Here is a 25592-nt window from a genome sequence, read left to right as displayed (position 1 = left end):
GTAATATGTGTCTCTCTTGCCAAGAACTGACTATTTTCCCGACCAAGATGGAACACCACGCACAAAAAATAGGTTTGCGAACTAATCCGCTGCCCTGACAAGTGTCATTCACAGAATCACTGCTGTGGAGTGCGCGCGGAATGAAATGAGGTTGGGGTTGTCTGGCCCAGATCACAGGTGCTTTTTCCCCCTCGGTTAACAAGAGTCTGGGATGAGGCGCCCTTTTGCTGCACGCCGCAGGCACTTTCAAATCACGCTATCAGTATTCATGGCAGATTTCTCTCCTAGAAAAATGGTTTGGGGGTGGTTGGTCTCTCTCTCTCTCTCTCTCTCTCTTCCTCCGCCCCACCTGCCTCTGAATCTCTCTCCCTCCCTCCTGGCTTCCCTCCCTTCTTCTCCCTTTCTTTTCCTTTTAACCTCCCTCTCTTCCTTCCTGGGTAGTTTTTTTAGACACACACCACCCATTGTAAAGCTCTCTCTGCACTCATATAATTTCACAGACTCAGGGAGGTGCCCCTCATCAGTAAAAAAAAAAAATCTCCCACCCTCTGAATGCCTGTTTGGAATTCTGAAGTAGAGCTTAATTGCCTTCACATAAGGATTTGGTTTGCGTACATCACCAAGACCTCTGGGAGTAGAAGCAAGATCAGTCATTTACACTTTAGTATGAACTGGCTTTCAGTCCTTCCCTGAGTCTGGGAGAGAGGCGCTTCGTTTTTGCCCCTGTTCTCCCCCTGCCTTGGATGAGAGCTGCCCCTAGGGCTGCAGGGTCCATCTCTCTATGAAAGAGATATCAGAAGCTTTTTAGAACAGTTTCAGTCTACCCCTTCGTGTGAAAGGGGGGCCTGGAGATTCTCTTTCCTGTGGAAAGCTCGGGATCTTTTCTACCAGATGGTGTCCACTTGGCTCGTCCTGAATTGCCTTTATGTTTCCTAAAACATAAAGCGGAATCCGACTTGGGTAGGCATCAGTATCACCAGAGAGCCAGTTGAAATGCAGATTCCTGGGCCGCGCCCACAGCGCCCCCGTCAGGAGGCAGGCAGAGCTTGGGGATCTGCGTGTCTAACCAGCCCCTCACCCATCAGAAGACTCTGCCAGAGGACCACACCGAGAAACGCTGGTTTAGAAGCACGCTTCACTTTTACCCCCAACTTGGTTTATGGCCTAGGGGCCTCCATAAATGATCCGGAGCTTATGACAGTTGTATGAAAAACCTACTTGTAACGGAAGCCTTAATGAAACACTTGCTGGTTCACAGTTGGCATCTGACCTTTAGAAGGTTGATGCTCACATGTCAAGGTCAGGTGTTGGCTGGAGCATCCTTGGGCTGAAAGGGAAAGAAAAGCACCTTTCCAGTTGAGAAATTGGCTCCCCTCTGGCAAATGCCGCCAACCTAGCTTAATATTAATTTAGGGAATTCAGTCTCCAGCAGTTCCTCGGCACTGGGTTGGAGTCTGGGCATGCCATTTCTGTCATCCGATTCCCCCCACACCTGAGATTGCACCCCACCCCGCCCCCACTCCCGCAGCCCCCGAAGGTGGCTGGAGAGGCGCAGGTGCAAGCTGGCTCGCCGAGTCCCTTCGGCTCCTCATGAAGCACTGTGTGCGGATAGAGAGGCCCGTGTCGATTCGCACCAACCCAGGCTCTGCCTGCGCGCCAGCCACTTGTAATTCCCCACAGCCCCAGCCAGCTCTGCAAGGCAGAAAGAAATATGACCAGGCAAGTTGAGAAAATAAATTAAACCGAGTGTCAACGTTTCTTGTTTCTCTTCTCATTATTAAGAGATGGAATGGGGCTCGTTTATCAAGCGGGGGGGAGAAATTAATTGACACGGCTTTAATATCATGATGTCTGGCGTGTCTGGTCACATTCCTTCATTTTTTGGAAAGGCATTTTATTATCGTTTACAGCAACCAGCTGCCAAACTACTGCTGTAAACGAGGAAGCAGGTGCATGAGTGATGCCACAGCAGAAGGGCTGCAGTGCCACCCTGAAGGGGACACGGCAGGGAGAAACGGCTGGGTCAGAAAGCACCCCCCCCCCCAAAGGGCTCGCGTGTTGGCTCCAGGTCAGGGAGGAAGAAGGGTATGGGGAGGAGAGAGGGCCATGCTAAGAAGGATGTCTGCACACCATCCAATCCATCACAGGCTTGTTTTCTGGCCACGAGGGAGGGTGGCAGCAAGCGTCTGCCTCTGTTGGCCTCCTGTCCCGTGTGCCTTTGTTCTGGGCAGCCCTGAGGCTGCGTCCTGTGTCCATCTCGGGTCAGCGTGCCTGCCCGTGTTCTTTGTTCTTAATAAGGCCAGGGGCGTGAGTCTTCTGTGTTTATCCCTCCAGGGCGGCTGACTCATTAGAGAGCCAGTTTGCCGCAAGAGGTGTCTGCTAGCATCTTGCTTGATGACCCAGCTGCATTTCCAGCAGCTCCGTGGTTGGGGTCTGGAAACATTCAGATGAGTCCCTACCGTGTGTCCATCCTTGGCTAGACTAGCTTAGGTGATGCTCTAGCTGGTTTTCTTTATAAAATTCATCTTTGTGGTGTCACTGTGAGAACCCTGGGTGTCCCCTGAGCTGCCTTTATGTAGAAGGGCTCAGTTACACCAGGGGAGCAAACGCTCAGCTGGACCAGACAGCACATCTCTCCCACACTCTGCTGGCCGTCCTGTTGGGCTGTTAGGCTGAGGGGCTGTTGCCCAGTTTATAGAGGATCTCACAGAGCAATGTGATGGGGTGGAGCTCCAGAGCCAGGTTGTGGGACACACTGAGAATCCAGCAGAAACTGGGTTCAGAGTTACCCACCTGCGTAGGAGGAAAGGGGCTGGGTGGAACGAACATAGGTTCCCCCACTTCCCTGGTGCCCGGGCCTCAGTTCTTCAGTCTGTAAAGTGGGGACAAGCACCCCTACTCCGTGGGGGTCGGGTGTGAAGACTGAGTTAAAGAAGGCTGCTCAATATATGTCGTAAGCTTTCTCTTTTTATAATTAGTATTCGAATGTGGACTGATAATAAATAACCACCTTCAGGATACCAGACAGTGGATATGACTGAAGGATCCCATCCCTGGCTTGGTGGGAAATGACATGCTTATCGGACCAAAATCCACGTTAGCGTTTAGGTGTGAGAGCAGACGCAGCCAGGACTGTCACCCCTCCTGCCCAATACCTAACGTCTGAAGATGCTCAGGAAAGTAATGGCAGCTCAGACTGGACTTCACTGATGTCCAGGTAACATGCAGGGAGTATCCCATAGTGGCAGTCTGTCATTGGAAACATGTCCTTTCTTTTGGAAAGGCAGCTTGTTTTTTTTTCTTGAAACAAATCAATCTTCTGAGTCACACTTTTTTTTTTAGGACAAACCCAGGGACATGTGAAACCACCCCATCCTGCCATGTGGTGGGGGGCCTTCAAACCCCATCCAGGGTTCCAGGAAAACCCTTCCGGGGAGATGAAACCGATTTGCCAGACCTGCTGTAGCCCATGGAGGGGCCCAGAAACGTTCTCGGTTGGGGATGGGGGGCTACCCAAGGTGAAGTGTCACTAACAGAGACACAGCTACTGGGGGCTGACTCCTCGCTGAAGCCCGCAGACCGCGATGCTCATGGCCCAGGTCTCCCCTTCCCAGGACCGTAGGGCCTTTGAACACTTACTGATCCAGGGAAGGCCCTGATGACCTCCTCCAGAAAAGCAGGGGCGGGGTCGTGAAGGGAGCCAAATATGACTCCTGGTTCTACCCCTGCTCTGGCTTCGTGGCCACACGCATGCACGGACGAGGCGATCAGCTGTGCCGAGCTGTGGAGCGAAATGACGACGGAGGAGCCTGCCCTGCCTCTCTCAGGGTTGCCTTGGGGACCAGGGAGGATGATGTAGGGGAAGCATTTTGAAACCAGAAAGCACTCCCCGCCCAGACCCAAGGGATTCGCATTTACACTGGAAGCAGCCCAGGAGTACTGCTGCTTCCCCCAACACTGGGGTTTTGCCAGGAGAGGGAGGTTGCGTGGGTTACAAATACGCTTGCGTACACATACCTTAAATTCCTCATGGGATACTCGGAATAAATCTGACAGTCTGGGTTTTTTTCTCTGTCATTTTTTTTCCCCATTAACCAAGTGTGTTAACTTCTGACTTGCATTGATTTTCACTGAAGATGCATTAGGCGCTGCGCGATTGCCTGTTAGTGTTCATTGACCTATATGATAAGAGAAGAAAATTATATTTGAGGCTAGGAGGAGGCTGTTCCCCTCTTTCCCTCCCTGACCTAAAAAAGAATTCTCTGTAAGTTAACTGTTGGATGTTCCTCAGTGACTGCCTTTGGAGCAGGTCATTTCAATTTTGAGGTATCTTGTTTTCAGACTTCTGTTCTTTTCTTGTGTGTGTGTGTGTGTGTGGTTTTTTTATAGCTTTGTGTTATTCAGATGAATATTCAGTTTTGTTCACTTGAATAAAAGAGGGAAGAAAGGTTTGACTGTTCCATGCTTATCTCTTAGATAGAGCTTAGTTGTTAGTTTCCAGTAATAGCTTCATTCAGGGGAAGGCTGTAGAATTTCATTTTTAAATGCTCCCTGTCAACTGCTGCCCTGTTTATGTCCGTTTTTACATCCCTTTTTGTTGGGGGTCAACCTTCCCACCCCCTCCTTTGTCCCAGTTCTGCCGACTCCTGGGGCCCCTCAGAAGTGCAGGTGCAGTTAAGGTGGGGACTTTGTGAGAGGCCAGGCAGGTGACGTTTTGCTGATGACAAGTAGAGAGGGTTTCTTTTCTGAACTAGCCTGTTGTCCCCCAAGTTTTGGCCCTTTGGCAGCCCCCCTCCCCCACCCCCGTTTTCCATCCCTGGGGCTCCTCTCCGTGCTGCATGGCGGCCTGTGACTTCAAATGTGTAGGGAGGTGTATTCTGGCTCTGGGGTAGCATCTCCTTAGGACCAAGGGAGTTGAGACACTGAGCAGGGGTGTTCACAGGGGCACCCCAAAGGGCCCTGCTGGAGCGTGCGCCCCCGTAGACACCGTGCATCAAAGTCCTTGCCTTGGTGGGGACCAGAGTAGGACCCCCCCATGCACCCCTACCCGGTTCTGCCTGCCTCTTTGAGGCCCAGAGAGGTGAAGGCACTCTCCTGAGGCACACAGCTCATTACCTGATCCTTGCTTTTGAGCAAGGACAATTGTGTGTTTCTTCCACCTGGCTGCTGTGCATCCGTTTGATGGGCTTTCATGAGACGCCATTTCTGATTCTCTGCAAGGCTCTCTTTTGGAAAAAATGAGAGGGAAATAATCAGTCCTTCCCGTTCCTTCTCAGGAAGACTCAACCTTCCTGAGTCTCAGGTAGAATCTGTATAGTTGGGAGATTGTTCAAAAGACTGTGATGCCCTGAAAACATTACGCAAAGTGAAATAAACCAGACCCGAAAGGACAAATACTGTATGATTCAAGTACACAGAGTACCTAGAAGAGGCAAATTCATAGAGACAGAAAGTAGGAGAGAGGTTCCTGGGGGCTGAGAGAGGGAGGAAGGGAAAGTTATTGCTGACAGGGTACAGAGTTCCGGTCTGGGATGGTGAAGAGTTCTGGAGAAGGATAGTGGTGATGGTTGCACAACATCACGAAGGAACTTAATACCACTGATCTGTACACTTAAAAATGGTTAAAGTGGTAAACTTCATGTTATGTATATTTTACCTGATAAAAAATTAATTTCAAAAATGAGAAAGACTTTGATGCCAAAAAACGATTTTTCTCACCCACTACCGCATCCCTCCAGATTTCTGACTTCCTTGTCTGCCCTTCGCGCCTCAATTTAATTTATTTTGGGGGGGTCGTTCGCCATTGAGTTGCTAATTCATGGTAAATGGTAATGTGTCTGTGAGATAAAAATGATTATACGTTCAGGAATAGCATTTATTGATAATTGTTTCATCGCTTCTTTGCTTTCTCCAAATGGAATAAATAAATATTTTAGACATAATCAAGTTTGTTTTCTCTATTCGGGCCAAACAGACAGGGCTGCTGAGACAATATAGATCTTTAAAATACTGCAAACGAGTCCTGACATCGCTGAATTGTGATGCACCCATGGTACGTAGGCTTCAGATCCAGCCTCTCTCCTTTGATCAGGAAAATCATTTTTGTGATAGTCGAATTTCAGGTTCCGCGGGATTAGGGGAAGGACCAGCGGGGAGTCAGGATCTGAAATGATGCCGTGAGCCCTGCCCCCTCCCTTCCGGGTGCAACAGGCTGCCTTTTAATTCCTGTCTCCCAGCTCCGCTGCACCTCTTCCCTGCTCTGAGCAGTGGCACGGAACGGGAAATTGGGGCGACAGTGAGTCCTGAGTGGTGTTGGGCCTGGAGTTCAGATAGTTACCGCACAGCGGACCAGGAAGGAGTGGGTTGTAGCAGAAAAGTAGCTTCCTTGGCAGGGAACTCAACCCATGGCTTCCAAGTGATTAGACTTAGCTGGGCGCTATTGCACGTCAAGTACCTGCTCAGCCGCTGGGTGACATTAAACCACCGCCCTCCGGCTCCTGGAGGGGTGCCCTTGACTGGCACGGACACACGCGCTTTCTCGGTAGCACAGATGGGTTTGTCTCGCGCATCCACACTCTCCTGCCTTCCATCCAAAGCGTCTGCTTGGTCTGACTGGAGTGATTTTGCGGGAGCCACCCAGCTGTGTGGGGGCTGCCAGGATGTGCACCCTTGCTGTCTTAGTTTACGGTGGCCGCCTAACAGATTCCACCAGCCGCATGGCTTAATGCAACACAAATTTATTGACTCACAATTCTGGAGACCAGAAGTCCGAAATCAAGGTGTCAGCAGCTCCCTCTGCAGGTTCTAGGGGACAGTCTTTCTTCTCCCAGCTGTTGGGGGCTCCAGGCATTCCTTGGCTTGTGGCTACTACATCACTCCAATCTCTGCCTCCGTCTTCATGCAGACGTCTCCCCTCTGTGTCTCACCTCTACCTCTCCTCTCTCTTTTAAGAACACCTGCCATTGGATGGTGGACCTGCCCTAAATCCACAGTGATCTCCTCTTGAGATTCTGAATTTAATTACATTTGCAAAAACCTTATTTCCTTGATAGTGTCACATTCATAGGTTCCAGGGGTTAAGACGTAGACACAACTTTTGGGGACCACTGTTCAACCCGTTACACTCACCCTAATTAGCAATGGAGTTCTCCCTACCTAAGAACTGGCCCATCCTGGCTCATTTAGGGGTTTGCATGTTACCTTGGTCTGAGTTTAGGCCAGAGGGATGACTTCAGAGACAAAGGCGACCCTGAGTGACCTACAGGGTAGATGTGAGGGTTGCGAGGGAGAGGTGAGATCTGCACAGGAGAGATGCTCCTCTTGAGTGGGGCCCTCTGACCTGTGCCTTTTAGAGAGTGAATTGCTTGAGAAGAACGCTGCCTTATTGATCTCTGTGTCCTCTGTGATGCCTGGCTCAGGTGGGAGGCAGTTTATGCCCAAAGAAGGGCCAAACCAGTCTTGAGGGGAGGCAGTGACACAGGTTAGCAAGATGCTCAGACCCCAGAGGAGCAGAAATGGCTCATCCTGTTGTTCTCAGCCACCAGCCGCCGTGTGCTAGGGGCTCTGTGCATCCTGGGGACCCGGGGTGAATGAGGCCCCAGCCCGGCCGTGGTCCTTGAAGCCAGTGCCAGCAGATGCCTGTGTCCCGTTCCATGCCGCCTCGCCCTCCGTGAGGACCTTTTGAAGGCACTGCATCTTAATCCCTTCTTCTAGGATCTGGGCTCTAGAAGGGTAGCCAGCAGGGGGATTCACCAAAACAATGCCAGGCCCCCTCTGCGTGCTGCAGGGGTCCCTGCCTGGGTGAGAGTTTAACCGATGGTTTTCAGGCCCCTTAGAAGGGGGGCTTGGGGAGTCAGCCCAGCAAAGCCCAAAGAGAAATCGCTCAGAGACTTGCCTCTGGGTGTGGTCCTGTCCAACTCTGCACATAGCACACAGGACCAAGGGCCAAAGAGAAGGTGGGCGTTGTAGGTCTCTCTGCGGGGACCTGGTGTAGAGGGGGTGTATAAACCTGGTGAACCGTTTCCTGTTGGGGCTCATTTTAAGCAAAATATCACTGTGTCCAAAGACCCAGCTTCTCCAGGATGAGCCTGGGAGAAACTTGGCAGCTTTGACCCTATTCAGCAAACGCTTGTGTGCCCCTCACAGCAGCTCTGGCCTCCAGCCTTGTGTGTCTGTAGTGGGCTGGGCTGGGCTGTGTAGGCTGAGAACACCAACCTAGTATTTGGTAAGTGGTGAAAAATTACGTATCATCATAAAGATCATGATTGCCAATCTGTGGCCGTCCAAGCCCAGTTTTACTGGGAATCGTTTGAGAGAAGGGAGTGGCCTTTTTCGTTCCTTTCCCGAGGAATCTTCTAGATCCTGCAGGAGCTGTGATGTCGGTGTGCAGTGCCCTCAGCTCTCTGTTCTCTGCTGTTCCTTGAAAGGTGGTGGTGGTAGAGTTGGAGGTCAGAGGAAAGAGGGTCTTAAGAGATTCTCTCCCCACCTGGAATTTCTGGGGCCCAGAGTAGACACAGAAGCTTAAAAAGGGAGCAGCTGGGTCTTAGTTGTGGCACGTGGGCTCCTTAGTTGCAGCAGGCAGGCTCCTTAGCTGTGGCTCACAGGGTCCTTCGTTGCAGCACTCGGGCTCCTCAGTTGTGGCATGGAAACCCTTAGTGCAACCAAATAAATGAATAATTAAATAATTTTTTTTTAAAAGAAAAGGGAGCATCTGTATCTCTACTCATTGATGGGAAGCACTAATTTTCATAATACAAAAACCGCTGTTCTGATTTTTGTGTTCCTGGTTGGTGTGCCCAGACTTGTGTTCGGTCAGGCTCATGTCTTTGGGGAGGGTAGTATCTTGGTCAGTTGGAGCTGCTACTACAAAGTATACCATAGACTGGGAGGCTTACAAACAACAGAAATTTATTTCTCGCAGTTCTGGAGGCTTGAAGTCCAAGATCAGAGTGCCAGCACGGTCAGGAAGGCCCTCTTCCTGGTTTACAGACGGGTGTATTTTCATTGTATCCTCCCATGGCAGAGAGACAGAGAACGCAGGCTGTCTTGTGTCTTATATGAGGGCACCAATCCCATTCATGAGGCCTCCACCCTCACGACCTAAATGTCCCTTAAAGGCCCCACCTCCTGACACCATCACATTGGGGTAGAATTTCTTTGTTTTTTAATTTTATTCATTTATTAATTGATTGATTGGCTGCGTTGGGTCTTTGTTGCTGTCTGCAGGCTTTCTCTAGTTGTGGTGAGCAGGGGCTACTCTTCATTGTGGTGCGTGCGCTTATTGTGGTGGCTTCTCTTGTTGTGGAGCACAGGCTCTAGGTGCATAGGCTTCAGTAGTTGTGGCACCTGGGCTCAATAGTTGTGGCTCACGGGCTCTAGAGCGCAGGCTCAGTAGTTGTGGTGCACAGGCCTAGTTGCTCTGAGGCATGTGGGATCTTCCCAGACCAGGGATCCAACCCGTGTCTCCTGCATTGGTAGGCAGATTCTTAGCTACTGCACCACCAGGGAAGCCCCGGGGTAGGATTTCAATTTGGGGGAACACAAATATTCAGTCCATAGCAGAGATTTGGGTTGTGACCTGAAAGGGGGACCCAGAGTCCAGTTTCACTACCTTAATTTGCAGTGCAAACCTTGAGGCTTGGAGGGGGGTGGGGGGGCGGGGCACGGGGAAGGGGCTTCCCAGGGTGACACATAAGTTTGACGCACAGTCAGAACTGGAACCCAGGTCTGCTGCCTCCCCATCAGGGTGTCTGCACTTCTGCGTGTGTTCACCGCAGCTGTGTTTCATCCGAGGCGGGGTGCCATCCCTGTGAGTGGGTCTGTGTGTCAAAGCGGTGCTTACTGAGTCGGGTCACAGATGGGGCAGCGTGCTGGAACCCTGTCGGGGGCGGGAGGAGAAGAAAGCGCGGGGCAGGAGGGTAGCGAGACGCACTCAGGATGCTGAGCAGCAGTCTCCTGCCAGAATTCTTCAGCACAGCTTGTCTAGCAAAGCCAGTCTCCAGCCAAGTAAATACAGTGGATAGCGGACGGGCTGACAGCAGGCATCAAACAGTCTTAAACTGCCCGAAATCCACAGCGCTTTTGAAGCAGCAGTAGAAAAAGGATGCCTACGCAGAACAGAGGCCTGGAACTTTTAATAGCTTCTTCCAGGCCTCAGGATGTCCTGATGAGGTATTAGAGGAAGTAATTCAGGAAGAAAAGGACAAATAACTGCCTCCGTCTGGAGGCCGACCCGAGGACCAGCCATTCAGTCGCGGAAAGGGCAAGTGTGGCCCCGCAGGGATGCGCCGTGGTCGTCCCCCACGCGCCTGCCTCCCGCCACGAGCCGCGGGCTCTGACCCTTGTAAATAACAGACAAGTAAATATCTTGTTTGCTTCGGGGCGAATGTAAACCACATGTGTGCCCGCCGCATGGGGGTGAAATCATTAACTTCTCCTCACTGTTGGAAGGGTGCTCCGTACAAATTTGAAATTGTTTCCTCAAGCTGGAGGCTTTTCCCAGGGACCCACCCCCAGCCCTCATCCCAGGAGCCTGTCACCACCGCAGGACCTCAGAGAAAGATGTGCGGGCCAAAGGGAACTGAACTCACCTCTCCTCTCTGTCTTTTTCCCCTCCTTTTTCCTTTAGGGTTTGGCTTTGTCACTTTTGAGAGTGAAGACGTTGTGGAGAAAGTCTGTGAGATTCATTTCCATGAAATCAATAATAAAATGGTAAGTTGGTAGGGGTTGCGCTGAAATGTGGTGCCTCCCTTCCCCCACGTACACCCCTTGTCCTGCAGACTGCTGCAGCCTGGTCATGCCAGCAGGTGGGCAGGCTGAGCGCAGGGACCAGACTAACAGTTCAGCTCTGTGAATGGCAGGAATTGACAAGCTTTTCCTGTGAAGGGCCAGATAGGATGTATTTTCAGCTTTGCAGGCCATACCTCTGACTGTCCAGCTACAAAACGTCCACAGGCAAGGTATACATGCATAAGCAGGGCTGTGTTTCAATAAAGCTTTGTTTGGGGACACAGAAATTGAAATCTCATGTAATTTTCACGTCACAGATTTTTATTGATGGATGGCTTGCCATTTAAAAAGGTAAAAAATCATTCCTAACTCTTGGGCTCTGCAAAAGCGGTGGGGGGCAGCGGGGGCAGATTTCACCTGCGGGTTGTAATTTGCCGACCCCTGGCTTAGGGTGTGCATTTGCTGTGTAGATTGGCTTTTGAGGGGTCTGTCTTAGATATGAAGTTGACCGCCCAAATTACCTCTCTCTTTGGGCCCTGCTGGGTAGTTAGTATTCTTCCCTTCTGATCAGCTAGATAGTTATACCCTCGTGCTTAGCTGCTTTGGCCTCCATTGGGCCCTTTAAAGTCCCTTTTCCTGGCTGGGCACCCTCAACGGGGAAGGGGTTGGGGAGCCATGCAGGCCGCCCAGAGGAATGGCCACCAGAGGGCGCCATACCTTGTGCAGCTGGTGCCTGCTGGCCTGACGCCGTCTCAAACTCCCTTCTTCACATTGAGTCGGTGGGTGACAACCGCCTTCCTTGTTGGTTCCAGCAAAGCGGGAACTCAGCAGGTGTTTCTGGAGCCATCCGCAGGTCCCCGAGAGCCAAAACATTTTGCTTGGCCAGCAGAACCTCCAGCCCCAAGAGGAGAGGGAGGGCACGTTTGTGTTCACTGGCAGCTGTAACTTTGATATTTTCTTCCTTTCGTCAAAACATTCCTCGCTTCTGAAACATGCATTCAGATACACAATGTATATTGGTCTGATGTGTGTTCACCGACTTTAAATTCAATAATAGAGCTTTTAGTGTGGATAAGATCAAAGCAATCTGCTTAGCATGTGATGCTACAGGCCTGATTCAATATTTGACTTGCTAATTTTTTCCCAGGGCACTAAAATCATATTGTTCGTATTGTTCCTAGCCATCATATGCATCTGAAATGAAAATACTGCTTCTTTGCGTCATGTGGGTTGGAGGCGTTACAATGGTACAGGGGAGATAAGTGTGTAGAAATAACCCAGGTCCCCGCCTAGGCTCCCCCCACCTCCAGCTGATACTTCTCTCTTTGGGTCGGTCACTACGTGCTGTTTTTAAAACTAGAGAGACAGGGGGCTTCCAGTGCCTGGAGGCCTTGTCTCTCCTAGCCAGGCCAGCAATTGACAGACTCCACTGAGGGCTGCCTGGGCAGCGGGGGGGGCAGCCCGGGGCGCTGGCAGCCTCCAGTCCTGTCCTGCCAGGACTTAACGGTTCATCGGGAAGGCCCGGTGTAGACTGGCAAGGGGCCTCGCTGGGCTGCCACAAATGCATATGTACAGCCCTTCACTGTTGACTGGCTTGGCAACGAGCCTGAGACACAAGTGGAAAGGGACTTTCTTCTCCCCGCTGTTCCTGTGGGGAAACGGAGGCCCGAGGGATATGCCCCCCAGGGCCACCCAGACAGTGAAGGAGCACAGGTCTTGAGGTACTACTGGCTGCCAGGTGAACTGTGCAGACGATTGTTTGAGCTTAGAGGTAGGGAGGTGAATCCCCAGATGACATGGGGGACAATCAGAAGATAGAGTTTAAGCCCCAGACCTGTGGGCTGGCCTGAAGCCAGAGAGGTTTGCAGCCATTGTCTCCAGTCTTCTTTTCCACCCAGGTAGAGGCCGACAGGCAGGTGCGGGTGACTGTGTGCGGAGTGTGAGGTTTCTGTTTTCTTTTGAATCTGCGGCTGGTAGTTGTTCTTGAAGAGACGAAGCCGAAATGGAAGTAGGCAAGAGGAATGGCTCGGGGGAAGGCGTGGTCAGGATCGCAGAAGCCTGTGGAGGCATCACTGCTGGTGCCCAGCCCCGCCCCACCAGGTACAAGCCCTAAAGTGGAACTTAGAGGTGCTGGGAGAGGGCAGCAGCCGGTCACTGCTGGTCACAGGGCCTGTGATGACCACCTCGTGGTGTGGCTGGGGCCTGGAGGAGATACCACGAGCAAAAGCACAGGGTCAGGCTTGGTAAACATTATCTCTTACCATGGTACACATCACCATCGATGAAAGGACTTCTCCGGCAAGCTCCCCTCCTCCAAAGAAGGGTGGAATTTAAAGCGCATCGGTACAGGAGCCCGAATCCTGAATTGCTTTGGATTCTGTGATACTGGTTGCTACTTCTGAGGCCCAAAGAAAAGGAAATGAATTTAAACTGTGCAATGGACAGAATTCAAATGAGAGATCCGAAAGACGCTGAGAACTCAGAGACTGCCAAGCAGAAACAGGGGCGGTTGTGAGAATGTACGTAGGAGTGTTTTGTAAACTGGACTGTGCTTCGAAACTGTAAAGACAGATCTCCTGGAAGCCTTGCGATCTCTCTGTGAATTGGGCAGAAACATAGAGCTTCGGGAGCCGCCTCCACCCCCACAAAGTCCCTGGAGCTGCCATTTTCTCATATTCACAGAGAGGAGAGGTCTCACCGACGCTGAGTCACGAAAATAGGACTCGAATCCAGCTCTTCTGATCCTTGATCCATCCTCGCATGCCTGGCAGTCGGTAGGCCCTGTATAAATAATGGTGGGGTGAGTAAAGGATTAGGTGAGGACCACGTGACAGTGAGGCACGTCATCATTCCCAGAGCCATTTCCCGTCTGATTTGGTTGGTGAATCTCCTGGACATTGGTTAAAATGAGGGCCCTGCTCTGACAGCCGGGACAGCCGGCAGCAGGCACGCGTGCTTCTGCCTGCAGAGGAGCAGGGAAGCTGGGACCACAGGAACCCCGCCCCCCCTCCCCGTAGAGGCCTGGCCTTAAGGAGGTCACCTCTGTGGCGGTGGCGGCAGGGGGATGGGCGGAGAGCCCCACCTGGCACCCCCACTGGATCCCACGAGCAGCCCGTGTGTTTGAGAGCTCACCCCGTGCCCTGCTGAGTGCTTGCTTTACGCGTCTCATTTGATTATGACCCGCACCTGGCGAAGCCCCTGATCGTTACCCCATTTGACTGATGAGCAAGGTGAGGCAGAGAGAGAGGTCAAGCGCTTGCGCAGGGCCGCTAGGCCAGCAGTGGCAGCAGCAGGCTTCAAGCCCAGAAAGCTAAGGCCCAGAGCTCACATTTGTACCCAGTAGGCTCTCCGCCTTCTCCAGGCTCAAAGGGACCTGAAGGGTCACCTCAGCACTGACCAAGGGCACTGACCACCCCTCCCGGTGTGCCGTGCTGTGGCCTGGGTGGTTCCAGGTTCTCCTAAGAGAAGGATGAAGGACACGGGCTCACTTGGGGCCAGATTCCCAGCTGGGAAGAAGGGCCAAGCTTCTAAGGGGTCCCTGTCGGCCTCAGGCCTCTCCCCTTCCCCCCGGAGGCAGGTGAGCACGGGGCACGGGGGCAGCGGGCCACCCCCCGAGCTCAGGGGCCAACCTGTGAGACTCGGCCCTGTCCCTCCTGGCACAGTCAGAGCGCAGCGCAGCCGTGGCTCCTTACAGCGGACACACGGAGGCGCCCGCGGGGCCACCTGGTGACCGTCCGGAGGGGGCTGCTCCCCGGCCAGGCCGCGAGCCGGCGCAGGTGCAATAATGACACCTCCCTCCCGCCGCGGCCCTGATTGAAGCAGTGGGGACACTTGCCTGATGAGTCGCCAGCACAGCCTCCCAGGGCCTCCCGGCGCCGCAGGGAGGGAGGCGGGAATTGACAGAGACCTGCCCCGGGCCTCCTCCTCCGAGGAGCCGGGAGGAGACGCCAGCCTCAGCGGGTGAGAGCTCGGGGTGCAGTTAGACAGGGCCCGGGCAGGGGCCCGTCTGGTAGAGCCCTTCCCCACCCCTGATCCACAGCAGGACGTCGGCGTTCACCAGGCGCCGTGCCGGCAGCTTGCACACACGCGGTAGTGACCATCGTACAGAGGGGGACAGTAGAGCTCAGGGCCGTGAAGGGATGTCCACGGTCCATGGCTCTCAGGGCGGAGCAGGGATTTGAACCTGCCTCATTCTGGCTCCAGCCCTGGTTCTTCCCACTCTGCCCTGCTGCCACCTTAAACAGACCTCATCTTTGAAAAATCTGGATTGATTTGGTAAACATAAGGACGAGGTTTTACTTGCTTTATATAAGGATTACTGTAGAATTCCTTTAAAAGGTCCTTTTCCTTGTTCCTTTAAGGTGACCCAGTTTATGAAAGTTGCTCAGCAGTTGGCAAGCTTGTTAGGAAGGCAGAGTATCAGGCCCCACCCCAGACGGCCTGAATCAGAATCTGTACTCTGACAAATCCGCAGTGATTTGTGTACACATTAAGTCTGAATGCACTGGCGGGATCACTGCTGATGAGGTAACGCAGGGGTTTGGGTCGTAAATCATCCATCCAGTGTCAGAAGGAAGGAACCTGGGAGTGAGGGGCCTAAGGCCCGAGGAGCGTGGAGCCGGCCGAGCCGGCCTGGCCCAGGATCACCAGGCCAGTCTGTGACTCTCAGCACCGCCGCACGCTCCCTGTGTGGTCAGAGAGCAGACCTCCTCCCGAGGAAGCTCTCAGTGTCGGGGCCGCCCCTCTGGCTTGGGTAGCGGAACGTTGACTGCAGGTGTGCAGCTCGTAGGAAGTCCTGGTTCAGTTCCCGGCCCTGGGAGGTCTTGGCTTGTGCTGTTGTTGGGTGTATAATCTGGTAGCCTTGAAGGCATTAGCCTTCCTGAAAACCTCCTTAGTAACTGCAAGTTTCCTCCATTTGGCCAAAGCCAGGCACCAATAAATTTTCTGTAAAGGGGCAGATAGGAAATATTTTAAGCCTCGAAAGCTCTACATCTCTGTCACCGCTGCTCAACTCTGCCATGGTAGTGCAAAAAGCAGCCACGAATGGCATGTAAATGTTGATCATGGCTGTGTGAAATAAAACCTTATTTACAAAAGTAAGTGGCAGCTGGATTTGGCCTGCAGGCCGTGGTTTTCAGCTCCTGGCCTAGACTGATATAGCTCAGAGCAGGCAGTCTGCTTATCTCAATGGGCCCAAGGAAAAGCTCTCAGCCAAGTGGTCACCCAGGTTCACGCGTGCCGAGTCAGCATTTTACGACGGTGGGGGGGACACGACATTGCAGATAGACGCTGGGGCTTGGGGTAGCAGCCTGTGGGAAGTAGCAGTGCCTTCATTCTTAGGGGGCTCCAAGCACTGAGCAGGCGGGGGCTGAAGGAACGTTCCGAATGGGGTGCTGTCAGTCCTAGAGGCCTTCCCGACAGTGGTGCCACGAAGCCCTCGCCGCTGCGTGCCACGCAGTGCAGCCACTCATCGCTGCTCATTGGGCAAGGTTGCTTGGCTTCTGTGCTTCGGCCCTTCTCTCTGTGAGACAGGTAATGCGGCACCTCCCGTGGAGACTGCTGCAGTCGGGACGTGTGAAGGCTTGGCCCGGCCACAGCTCTCACAGCGATGTCTTCCTCCTGCCCTTATCCTCGTCGTTGCTGCTGCTGTCCTTAGGATCGTTACACTGAACAAAGATGTAATCGTAAGGTGAGGCGGTCCTGCACAGATTGCAAGTCAGTATGACGCAGGTGTGCAGACCTGGGCGCGTCTGAGACCTGCGTTTCCAAGGGCAGGAGCGGGGGAGGGTGGGTGCTCTCGGCGCTTCGGCCAGTGGCGGGGGTGGGGGGGTGGCCCTGCAGGAGAGGGGAAGGCACACCGCATGGCCTGCAGAGCCGAGCAGAAGGGGCCCCCACAGATGGGATTTTCTAGGTCCCGGGGAAGCTGCCTCGGACGTTTCCACGTAATCATCCTTTGAGGAGGCTGCAGAAACCCCACTTCTAAGGTCAAAGCCTGGTGGGATCTCAGGCCTGCCACCTTCAGCAGGGGCACACTTGGGGGATTGACCCCCAGCACGGGGGCTTCTGGATGGGAGGGGGCGGGAGGACGAGGGAGCAGGAGAGGCCTGCGTTGGCTTCTGAGACTCGGGGCTGTGGTGCTGGGTCGGTGGTCCTCGGAGGACCCAGGCTGGGGTGGGCGCTGACCCTGGCAGGGTGCCCCAGTGACCCAGCACACGTCGTCTCCTTCTGGCTGCCCCTCCTCAGCCTGGGGACCGAGAGCTTGGTTGGAAACCAGCCCCAAAATGAGGGGTGGGGGGGCGGGGAGTATGGGTGGAATTAACCAGCCGTCTGTGTTCACCGTCCTATTTGTGGCATCATTCTTGCTCGTAAGCTAATTTTAGCCGTTCATTCTGCTTCTGTTACCATTTATAAAATGAGAATGTCAAATGCAATATTAAACAAGCAGGATGAAGGCAAAAAAAAAAAAAAAAAGGAAATGCCAGAGAGGCACTTAATAAATGAATCTCGTGTCTACATGGGAGAGGGAGAGGTCCTGCCCTCCCCCCCCATCGCGCACGCGTGCGCCCCCATCCGCACATGCCGTTTGTGCATCAGCCATTTGTGTGCCAGCTCTGTCCATGCAACCAGAGGGATCTCTGTGTTGAGAGAGGTGGGGGGAGGCAGCGGGGAGGGCTGCGGTGGTTGGGTGGTAAATGTTGGTTGCTCTTTAGGCAGAAGTGATTTGGTCTGCAGGGAGGTGGCCTCCCCGTTGCCTGAGTTCTGGCCGTTTACCCCTCATCTGTCCTCTGGTGAGGTCATTGCAGGGGGGCTGAGGAGAGCAGAGCATCCTTCTCAGTATCTCAGTGCCCGGGGCCTCTGGGCTTTTCTGTGTGCGCTGTTCCCGCCTCCCCGACACACCAGCCATGGGGTGCAGGGGCGGGAGGGGCCCTGGAGACTCCCAGAAGAGGCCGCTCCCCTTCTCTGGGGCCTGTTCTTCCTTTGACTGCACTCACCTGCTCTGCCCGACTTTCCAGGGATGTGTGAGCTGATGCTCAAGCTGCTCTTTTATTTTCTTCTCTTTTGAATTGAGAAATGAAGTAAGGCCCAGGCAGGGTCTCTGGCAAAGCCCACCACAGGCTGGAGTCAACACCCAGCTTACGGCAGAATTGGGGCACCTGCTGGAGGCTGAGGTTTCTTTTCACTTTGAAATGCCCTTGCAGGTTCCCAGAAATAAAAAGCACAGCTGCTGCCGCCACCATCAGCTTTTTCCCCAAATCGTGCAGCCTGGGAAGCTCCCTTGGCGCACCTTGCTGGTGAAAGCAGGAAGCGGGCCTGCGCGGCCAGCAGGTGGAGGCGGTCAGGGAGAAGGTTAGTGGTGGCGGCAGGCGGGGTGTCCCGGCCCGGCCTGCGGTGTGGCAGCCACTTTCTCCCCTCCTCCTGCTCCCCGGCTCTGGGATTTACGGTTTTGAAGCACAGGTGTGAACTGGCTTTATCACCTTGAAAGGCCCACACTTAGGCTCCGTGTGGAGGACAGTCAGTGGTGACCCGGCTAACTTTATCCCGCGCAAGCACTTACAGCATTAGCTAGTTTCATCTCTTAGCTCGCCGCAGCCCTGGGGGGCGGGCACTACTGTTACTCTTTTATACAGATGAGAAAATTGAGGCACAGAGGAGTCAGGCAGCTGGTCCCAGCTCCGGGCTGGCAATGGAGCGGAGATGCAACCAGGAACCTTAGCCTCTAGGCTAGGCTGCAGGACAAGGACCCCCTTGGATCTGGGCTGGATGGGAAGCTGCGGTCGGCATTGGCACGTGGCTCGAGACAGGGTTAGGGACCAGCTCCTCTCCACTCCTCGCGCAGACTCTGAGCCCCTCGGAGGGCGAGCGGCATCCTGAATTCATCTGTGTCCCCACCCAGCCCTGCCTGCCGAAGAGGAGGTGCTAACAGTATTGGTTTATGACTGCTTTCACTTCACCGTCGCTGATTTTAATAAAACACTGAGCGGAGGAAACAGTGGATGAAATTAGTTCTGGAAGTGGTGGGGAGATTAATTCTGGAACTAGGATCAGGGATGGCCTTGTGGAAGGAATAACTTCCAAATGGGCCTTGAAGGCTGGATAGAGGGAGGTAGGGAGGGGCTGGCCAGAGGCCGAGAGGTGGGGACAGGAGTTTTGAATTGGGGGACCTAGGATTGAATCCTGCCTGTGTCATTATCTGGCTTTGTGACCTTGGACACATCCTCCCTCGAAGCCTCAGTTGCCTTTTCTACTCTACCGTGGCGTGAGTCAGGCCTCACAGAGGAAATGGGGAGTGGGTTAGTGAGGGTGTTGAGGACACTGGGCACTGTCGGGGGACGTCTGTGTGCCAGGTGCTGCGCTTTATGTGCATTGCATGGGTATGTCATGATGTGTATTCTACATTACTATGTATACACGGGGCCACAGACACACGCGCGCATACACGAGGATGTGGTGACCACGCCTGGCGTGTGGGGAATGCTCAGTAAACAGTAGGCTCCTTCCCCTGCAGGGTGATTCCTCTGACCAGAGAGGTGGAGTCAAGATTCTGTGTCCTGGGGGACTCTCGGTGTTTCTCACAAGTGGGTCTGAGCTACTGACAGCAAGCGTGTGTCCTTTGAAGGCAGATGTTTCTGCTGGCTTCCTTCACCTCCTCTTCCTTAGACTCCATGGGGGTCCCTATCTGTGAGCACCCCTTTGCATTGGAACAGGACAGGTTATCCGTACAGGTGGGTCCTCTGGTGCTTGGCCACACGCGGCCCCTGTCTGCAAGGACAGTGCCTGATGGAGACGTCTGGGGAAGGGAGGAAGGCAGGGACGGGACATGGATCTCCCTTCCGCTCACTTGCCAGTCTTGTCTGGCTGAGGGTCCTCGCCGAATTTGCAGAGGGTACAAGAGCTGGTGCTGGTGAGGCACAGGTATGGCAGGATGGCTAGACACCCTTCCCCGCTGGAGTCAAGGGCGGGGTCTCCCCAAGGCAGCTGCCAGGAGTTCCAGGTGTGGCTCCTCCGCCCCCGCCTCCCGCCGCCTGTGTTGGTGTCTCAGGCCAGGCCCTCACCAGCTGCCATCCTGAAACGCAGAGTGCCGGTGGGACCAGGGCCCCTCATCTCCATTGGCGGCAGCCGCACCTTCTCTAGCGCATTATCTGTAGCTGCCGTGCTCTTGAGGCCGACTCGGGGCACCGCGCACAGGGCAGGACAGTAGACTCAGTTCCTCCCCGAGGAGCTCGCCAGGGCTTTGTCTTGCTCTGCAGGTTCCTTGAGGGCAAGAGCCCCATGAAGGGTCCTCCCTCCTGGAGTCTCCAGAAAGGCTTATGATGGGCGCAGAGGGCCAGAGAGAGCAGAGGGCAGGAGAAGGAAAGGCTGTGACGGGGACGCCACAGTGGGGGGCTGTGTGTGGTTTCTGGGGTGCAGCTCACCCCTCCCCCCTCACTGGAGAGACTGGGGAGCTGCTGGCTCGAGGCAGGACCCCAGCATCTTTATACCTGAGTGTCATCGCCCTTCTGCTCAGAGACTAGGGGCTAGAGGAGACGGTCAGTGTGGGGCTTCAGAGAGGCAGTGCTGGCCTGGGACCCACAGGGACCTGGCTGAGCAGGGGGTGCAGCTTGAGTCAGAGGAGACGCTGGTGGTCAGGCGTCTGTGGCTTTCAGGAAGCGCCACAGAAGGACGGTGCCCGCGGCAGAGGCCACAAGCCATCCCCCCGAGCACTTGCCCGTCCCGAGAGGCTGACCTACAACTGTCCCCTCCCCCCTGCCAGCCACACGGTCCAGGTGGATCTCTGAGGAGCAGTAGACCTTTAACCTTTGAAATACGTCCCTCTCTCCCTGGAGGAGTAAATCATTTCTAACATGACCTGTTTGGCGTAAGAAGCGAAGCTGCAGACACTGGGCTCTTCAGGCCACACAGAGCTTCCTTGTCCTGAGTGGTAAATCAAGGCCATGGCTGCAGGGCTTGGGTTTCCCCAGACTGAGGCCCGGCCAGGCTTCCCTCCTGGCCCCGGGGCACGTGCTGACTAGGGCCGTTTGTGTAGAGACCAAGGAAGAACAAAAGCCTTTTCACTTCCCAGATCTCGGCGTCCTCCTCAGACTGCCAGCCTCTTCCAAAGGTGCCCCGCAGGGAGCTGGCCTCAGCAAGGGCTGCGGGCCAGTTGGGCGAGAGCGGCCACTCAGAGTAGCTGCAGGGAAGCCGTCCCTACTGACGTCCCAGCACCTTCTCCAAAGCTGATGCCAAGCGTCCCCCTAGAGCGAGGGTGGCACAGGGCCCGCTGCCCTGGTTGGGCCAGGACAGCAGGTGGACCTGAGTTCAAACCCAGCCCCACCAGGCATAGACTGGTTCTGTAGCCACGGCGCCCGTGTGTGATGTCCGTGGGCCTCAGCTTCCTGTTCTGTGAGGTGAGCGTGTCGCTATAAAAGGGATCATTGGGTAAACTGGCAAGATGGGAATACAGAAGGCAGATTAGATACAAGTATTTTATAGACGCTAAGCGTCCTGAGGTTGCTACCTGTACTGCGCTCATGTAAGAAAATGTCTTTATGTTTAGGAAGTGCAAACCGTAATACATGCAACCTACTCTCAGATGGTTCAGGAGAAAATACATGGTTAGAGACAGAGACAAAGAGTGCAAATGATAAAGCAGAAGCCACGAAACGTTCACCGCGGTGACTCTGATAAAGGGTGTGCGGTGTCCTTTGTGCTGTCCTTTTGAAATTATTTCTGAATATAAAGTTAGAAACAGACCTCCTCACTGAGTTGCCCTGGACCCAGGTGGGCAGAGGCACCGCCACGCCGACGAGCAGCCTGCACGGAGGGTTAGAGACCACGCTCACAGCAGCCTGCGAGTCACGCCCGGGCGGGGCAGCCCGCGCCCTGAGTGTCCCGTCCCTGAAGAGGGTTCAGCCAGGTCCTCCTCGGAGCCCAGCACCGTGGGGCTGCAGGGCAGCCCCACCCTTTCCTCCAAGGCCAGTTTGCCAAGCAAAGCAGCATATTTGGAGATTGGAATTTTAAAGCAGATCCATCTAGCTGTGGGGGATCGGCACGTCTTTGGCATCTGGACCCCGCTGTGGGGTTACTTTGTGGCTTTGCTAGCCGTGAAACTTGAAAATGGAGACCTCGTCTTCCTGGTGTGAGCAGTTGGTCACAAGTGGCCCCCGAGGCTTCTTACGCGCGCACACCCAGATGGGACTCCTGCTCCCTCTCCTGCCGCTCCACTCAGGCGGCTTTCTCCAGCGGCTGTTTGAAACAGCTGCAGCTGTGGTGAGGCGCTGCAGAGGTGGGGTCTGAGCTGTTGGTTGAGGAGACTTGAGACCCAGACCTCGGAGACGGTCCTTGCTCAGACTCCGCCCCCATCCAGGGCTGCCCGAGGGTGTGGGTGGTGGGGAGCATTTACCGTAAATGAGGGGGTCTAAGCATAAAAGGGACGGCGCCGAGAGAGCTGGAGCAGGAGATCTGATCACCAGGAGGACCTGGGGAGCCACATGAGTGTCTCGGGGGCTGCCGTGCGAGGGGAGCTTCTGTGCCCTGCTGTGTGCCCCATGGTGAAGGCAGCCCTCAGCACCCGTCGACTCCATCACCAAGGGCCCCGCTGTCCTGTGTGCTCGCTGCTCTCCATTGATCTCGTGCGGTAGTCTCCAAAGCAGCCCCTGTGACCTAGGCCTCCCAGCATCCATGCCCTCGAGAGTATTCCCCTCCTACACCAAATCCAGGCTGGCCCAGTGTCACCAGTAGAAGGTGACAGAGGGAACGTTGTGACTCCCAAGGCTGAGTTATAAGAAGCCAGGCGGCTTCGGCCTCGGTCCCTTGGGATGCTCTGCGTGGGACACTCCCTCTTGGGACTCAGCCACCATGCTGGGAGAAGACTGAGTGCCACGGAGAAGCCACGAGGAACAGTCTCCGCCAGAGGAGCATCCGCTGGCCGCCATGGGAGGGAAGAAGGCATCCTGGCCGTCCTCCGAGGCAGGCTTCCTCTGGCTCCAGCCCCAGCCGCCATCTGACCACAGCTCCGTGAGCGACCGCAAGCAAGAGCCCCGCTGGGCCCGGTCCGCTCTCAGAACCACCAGGAAGGATGATAAATTATTGCTCGGAGCCACCGACGTTGGGGGGAGTTAGTTGCACAGCAGTAGAAAACTGGGACAGTGTGTGTGGCCTGATGACCGAGTGCATGGAGCTGCGGAGACGGGCTGGTTCCGTGTCTTGGTCTGACAGTAACTCTGGTGATCGTGTCAAGTTCCCTGGTTTGTGCAGGGCCCAGTGGGAGGAGAGTGAGGATGGGGGTGACTCACGTGAGACTAACTCAAGAGGTGCCAGAGGCTGAGGGGCCCAGAAGTGACACGGGGCAGGGCGACAGATGAATACTTGCCTTAATGTTAGGAGAACCAGGCAGTCAAGACCTGTTCTTTTCATCGACTGAAGGCCCTGGAATGGGGCCCTGCCTCGTGTGTGTCTGCACCCCCACTGCCTAGCACTCGCCGGGCACATTGCGCTCCTCAGCACCGTGGCATTAAGTAGACTGGATCTCCCTGGCGACCGGATGAGTCAGTCCCTGCTCTGTGTGGAGGCTCACTGAGGGACCAGGAAGGAGAGGCAGACGCTGATCTCTGCCCTGTGAACTCACAGTCTGATGGGAAAGACAAGGCTTCTGCCAGCCTGATGGGTGAAGGACAGAGTTTCATCCTCAGCAAGCCCCTGGCCCACTGCAAGGGCTCAGGATCCAGGGAGAGAAAAGCTTTCCCTTTTCCCTCTTTTCCCTTTTGTGTGCTTTCATCATACGAGATCATCAAAGGAGGTGGGGGCCGGGGGGCAGGGTGCAGGGGACAGGCCTTCTGGTCCTGAGAAATCTTTCAAGGAGCCTTCAGTGCCGGCCAGCCCAGGCCAGGCACCCTGGTGCGACTGCTGCCTTTGCCCGTCACTCAAGTGCCTGGGACGTGCGGGCGTCCCCCAGAGAGAGCATCTTTCACGGCCCCTGGCCTCCGGGAGCGCTCACCGTGGACACGGCAGGGGGTTGACTGAGCCCACGCAGCCGGTGCTGGCCCAGACAGCACCAGCCCAGACAGAGTAGCATTCAGCGGAGCTGCCAGCCCTGTTTTGTGGGAAGAAGAGTAGGTGGGTTTGTTTAAAATACTCCCATTACAGTCAGTTAACCTTTATGTTTCCTAAATGAAAATTGTATAAACCTGAAATTTTCGTTGATCAGGTTGCCTAGAAACAGACAGCAGGTTTTCATAAGACAATGCAGTAGATTGTCACCGATAGGGCTGTTAGGAAGTGAGCTGGTTAGTGTATTATTCCAGATCCCTGTGTTGGCGTTAGGTAATTATCTGTCTGCCTCTGCAGAGCACACCCATCTCCCCAGGCTCAGGCAGCCTCTTGCAGATGAGGCTTCTCAGCCTGCTTCTGAGTCCCAGGCATGGGATCTGGAGTCCAGGAGCACAGCGTCAGCCCTGTGCTTGTGAGAGAGAGCGAGTGCTGATGAATTTCTCTCTTGTGAATCACTCCCACCTCACTTGCAGCAGTAATGCACAAAGCAAAAACGGGGGGGAATAAACAACAGTAACAATGCACAATGGAAATAAAGAACAAAGTCCCTCTGAGACAGCTTGGGTGTGATTTTTTTAGCATTTTCCCCTAGGTGGTACATACACGTGTTTATTTCCCAAAGGCACTGTTATCTGCTCTTTTCCCCACCTTTTACAGTTAGGGTGACCAGCCGTCCTGGTTTGTCCGGTTCACCTGATGTTACCATCAGCCTGCTTCTTCGTAGCTGCGTCGCTTTCCATCAGCTTGGAGGAACCAGACTAGCCAAACTAGCCTAGCCTAATGTTCTAGGACATTTAGGCTGTTCCCTTTTAAAAAAAAATTGTAATGAGTGCTTGTGGTGAAAGCCTCATCCTGCAGGATGACTCCCTGTACATAGGATTGCTGGGTTGCAGGATGTGTGCATTTATGGTTTATGCTGTTTCATCAGGTTGCCCTCCAGAAAAATATGGGCCTGTTTCCACCCCTACTCCTCATACTCTCAGGGACTCTGACATCAAATCATCTTTTCATCACAGTCAGTCCGGTTGGCGAAAGATAATGTCACATTGTGGATGTGCGCGTCTTTATTAGCCATTTGTGAATTGCCTGTTCGAGTCCTTTACCCATTTCTCTTTGGGGATGCTCTTCTCTTTTCTTTTACTCTATAAAAACTCTTTGTACTAAACATATCAGTCATGAGTGTTGAACCATTTTGTCCATTTTTGAAAGCTTGTGTGGTTATCCTTCTTTAAAGAGCAGCAGTAATACTTAGTATCTGGCGTCTTTGAAGAAAGAGGAGTTCATATTTTAGGTCATTAAAGCTTCCCCCCAGCCTTAAGCACTAAAATAGTTTTTAACTGAAGTATTTGGAATGAGAATATCTCCAAAGTGAATAACCCATGTGGGTCCTTTCTAAAATGAGGTATATTGCACACAATTTAACTTTTTCTTCATCTCTCGGACGTGCCGTGAGCAATAGTAATTTTCTGTGTGGTGACCCTCAGCAGCTGTTGAGCTATATGTAGCTTTGGCCCTCATACCGTATGGCCCTAGGCTGCTTTTTTAAATAAGATACCTGATTCTTGTCTTTTCCCCATCACTATCAGGCTGTCACGCTGTTAGTTTTTGCAGCTTTAAGCGCCTCTGCCTTGCCCTAGAACATCTCCTGTTCATCAGCAGTGGGACTGGTTACCAGCTAACAATGCTTGTTAAGTCTGTCTGTAAACTAAAAGCACGTAAGCACTGAACAAGGGCCTAAGGAACACTAGTAATAACAGTGTAGGAACTTCAGCAGGCAACAGTTTTACTTACTTCCTGGGGTTTATATTACATTTCATTAAGGGTGTTGAGTAAATGAC

At 53.9% G+C, this 25592-nt stretch overlaps 1 protein-coding gene across 12 annotated transcripts in view; it reads left to right on the top strand.

Moving 5' to 3' along the window:
• Positions 1 to 25592, top strand: part of MSI2 (musashi RNA binding protein 2) — a 389990-nt gene that overhangs the window by 302361 nt on the left and 62037 nt on the right. For all 12 annotated transcript variants that reach the window (XM_057713788.1, XM_057713786.1, XM_057713796.1 and 9 more), the window contains one exon: positions 10628 to 10710. In XM_057713788.1, coding sequence (XP_057569771.1) covers positions 10628 to 10710 — 83 coding nt within the window. The remainder of the gene's footprint in view (positions 1 to 10627; positions 10711 to 25592) is intronic.

This window comes from Hippopotamus amphibius, chromosome 17, assembly GCF_030028045.1.
Source record: "Hippopotamus amphibius kiboko isolate mHipAmp2 chromosome 17, mHipAmp2.hap2, whole genome shotgun sequence".
Classification (NCBI taxonomy): domain Eukaryota; kingdom Metazoa; phylum Chordata; class Mammalia; order Artiodactyla; family Hippopotamidae; genus Hippopotamus; species Hippopotamus amphibius.
The sequence above is the reverse complement of the archived record's forward strand: the minus strand, read 5'-3'. Positions and strand labels throughout refer to the sequence as shown.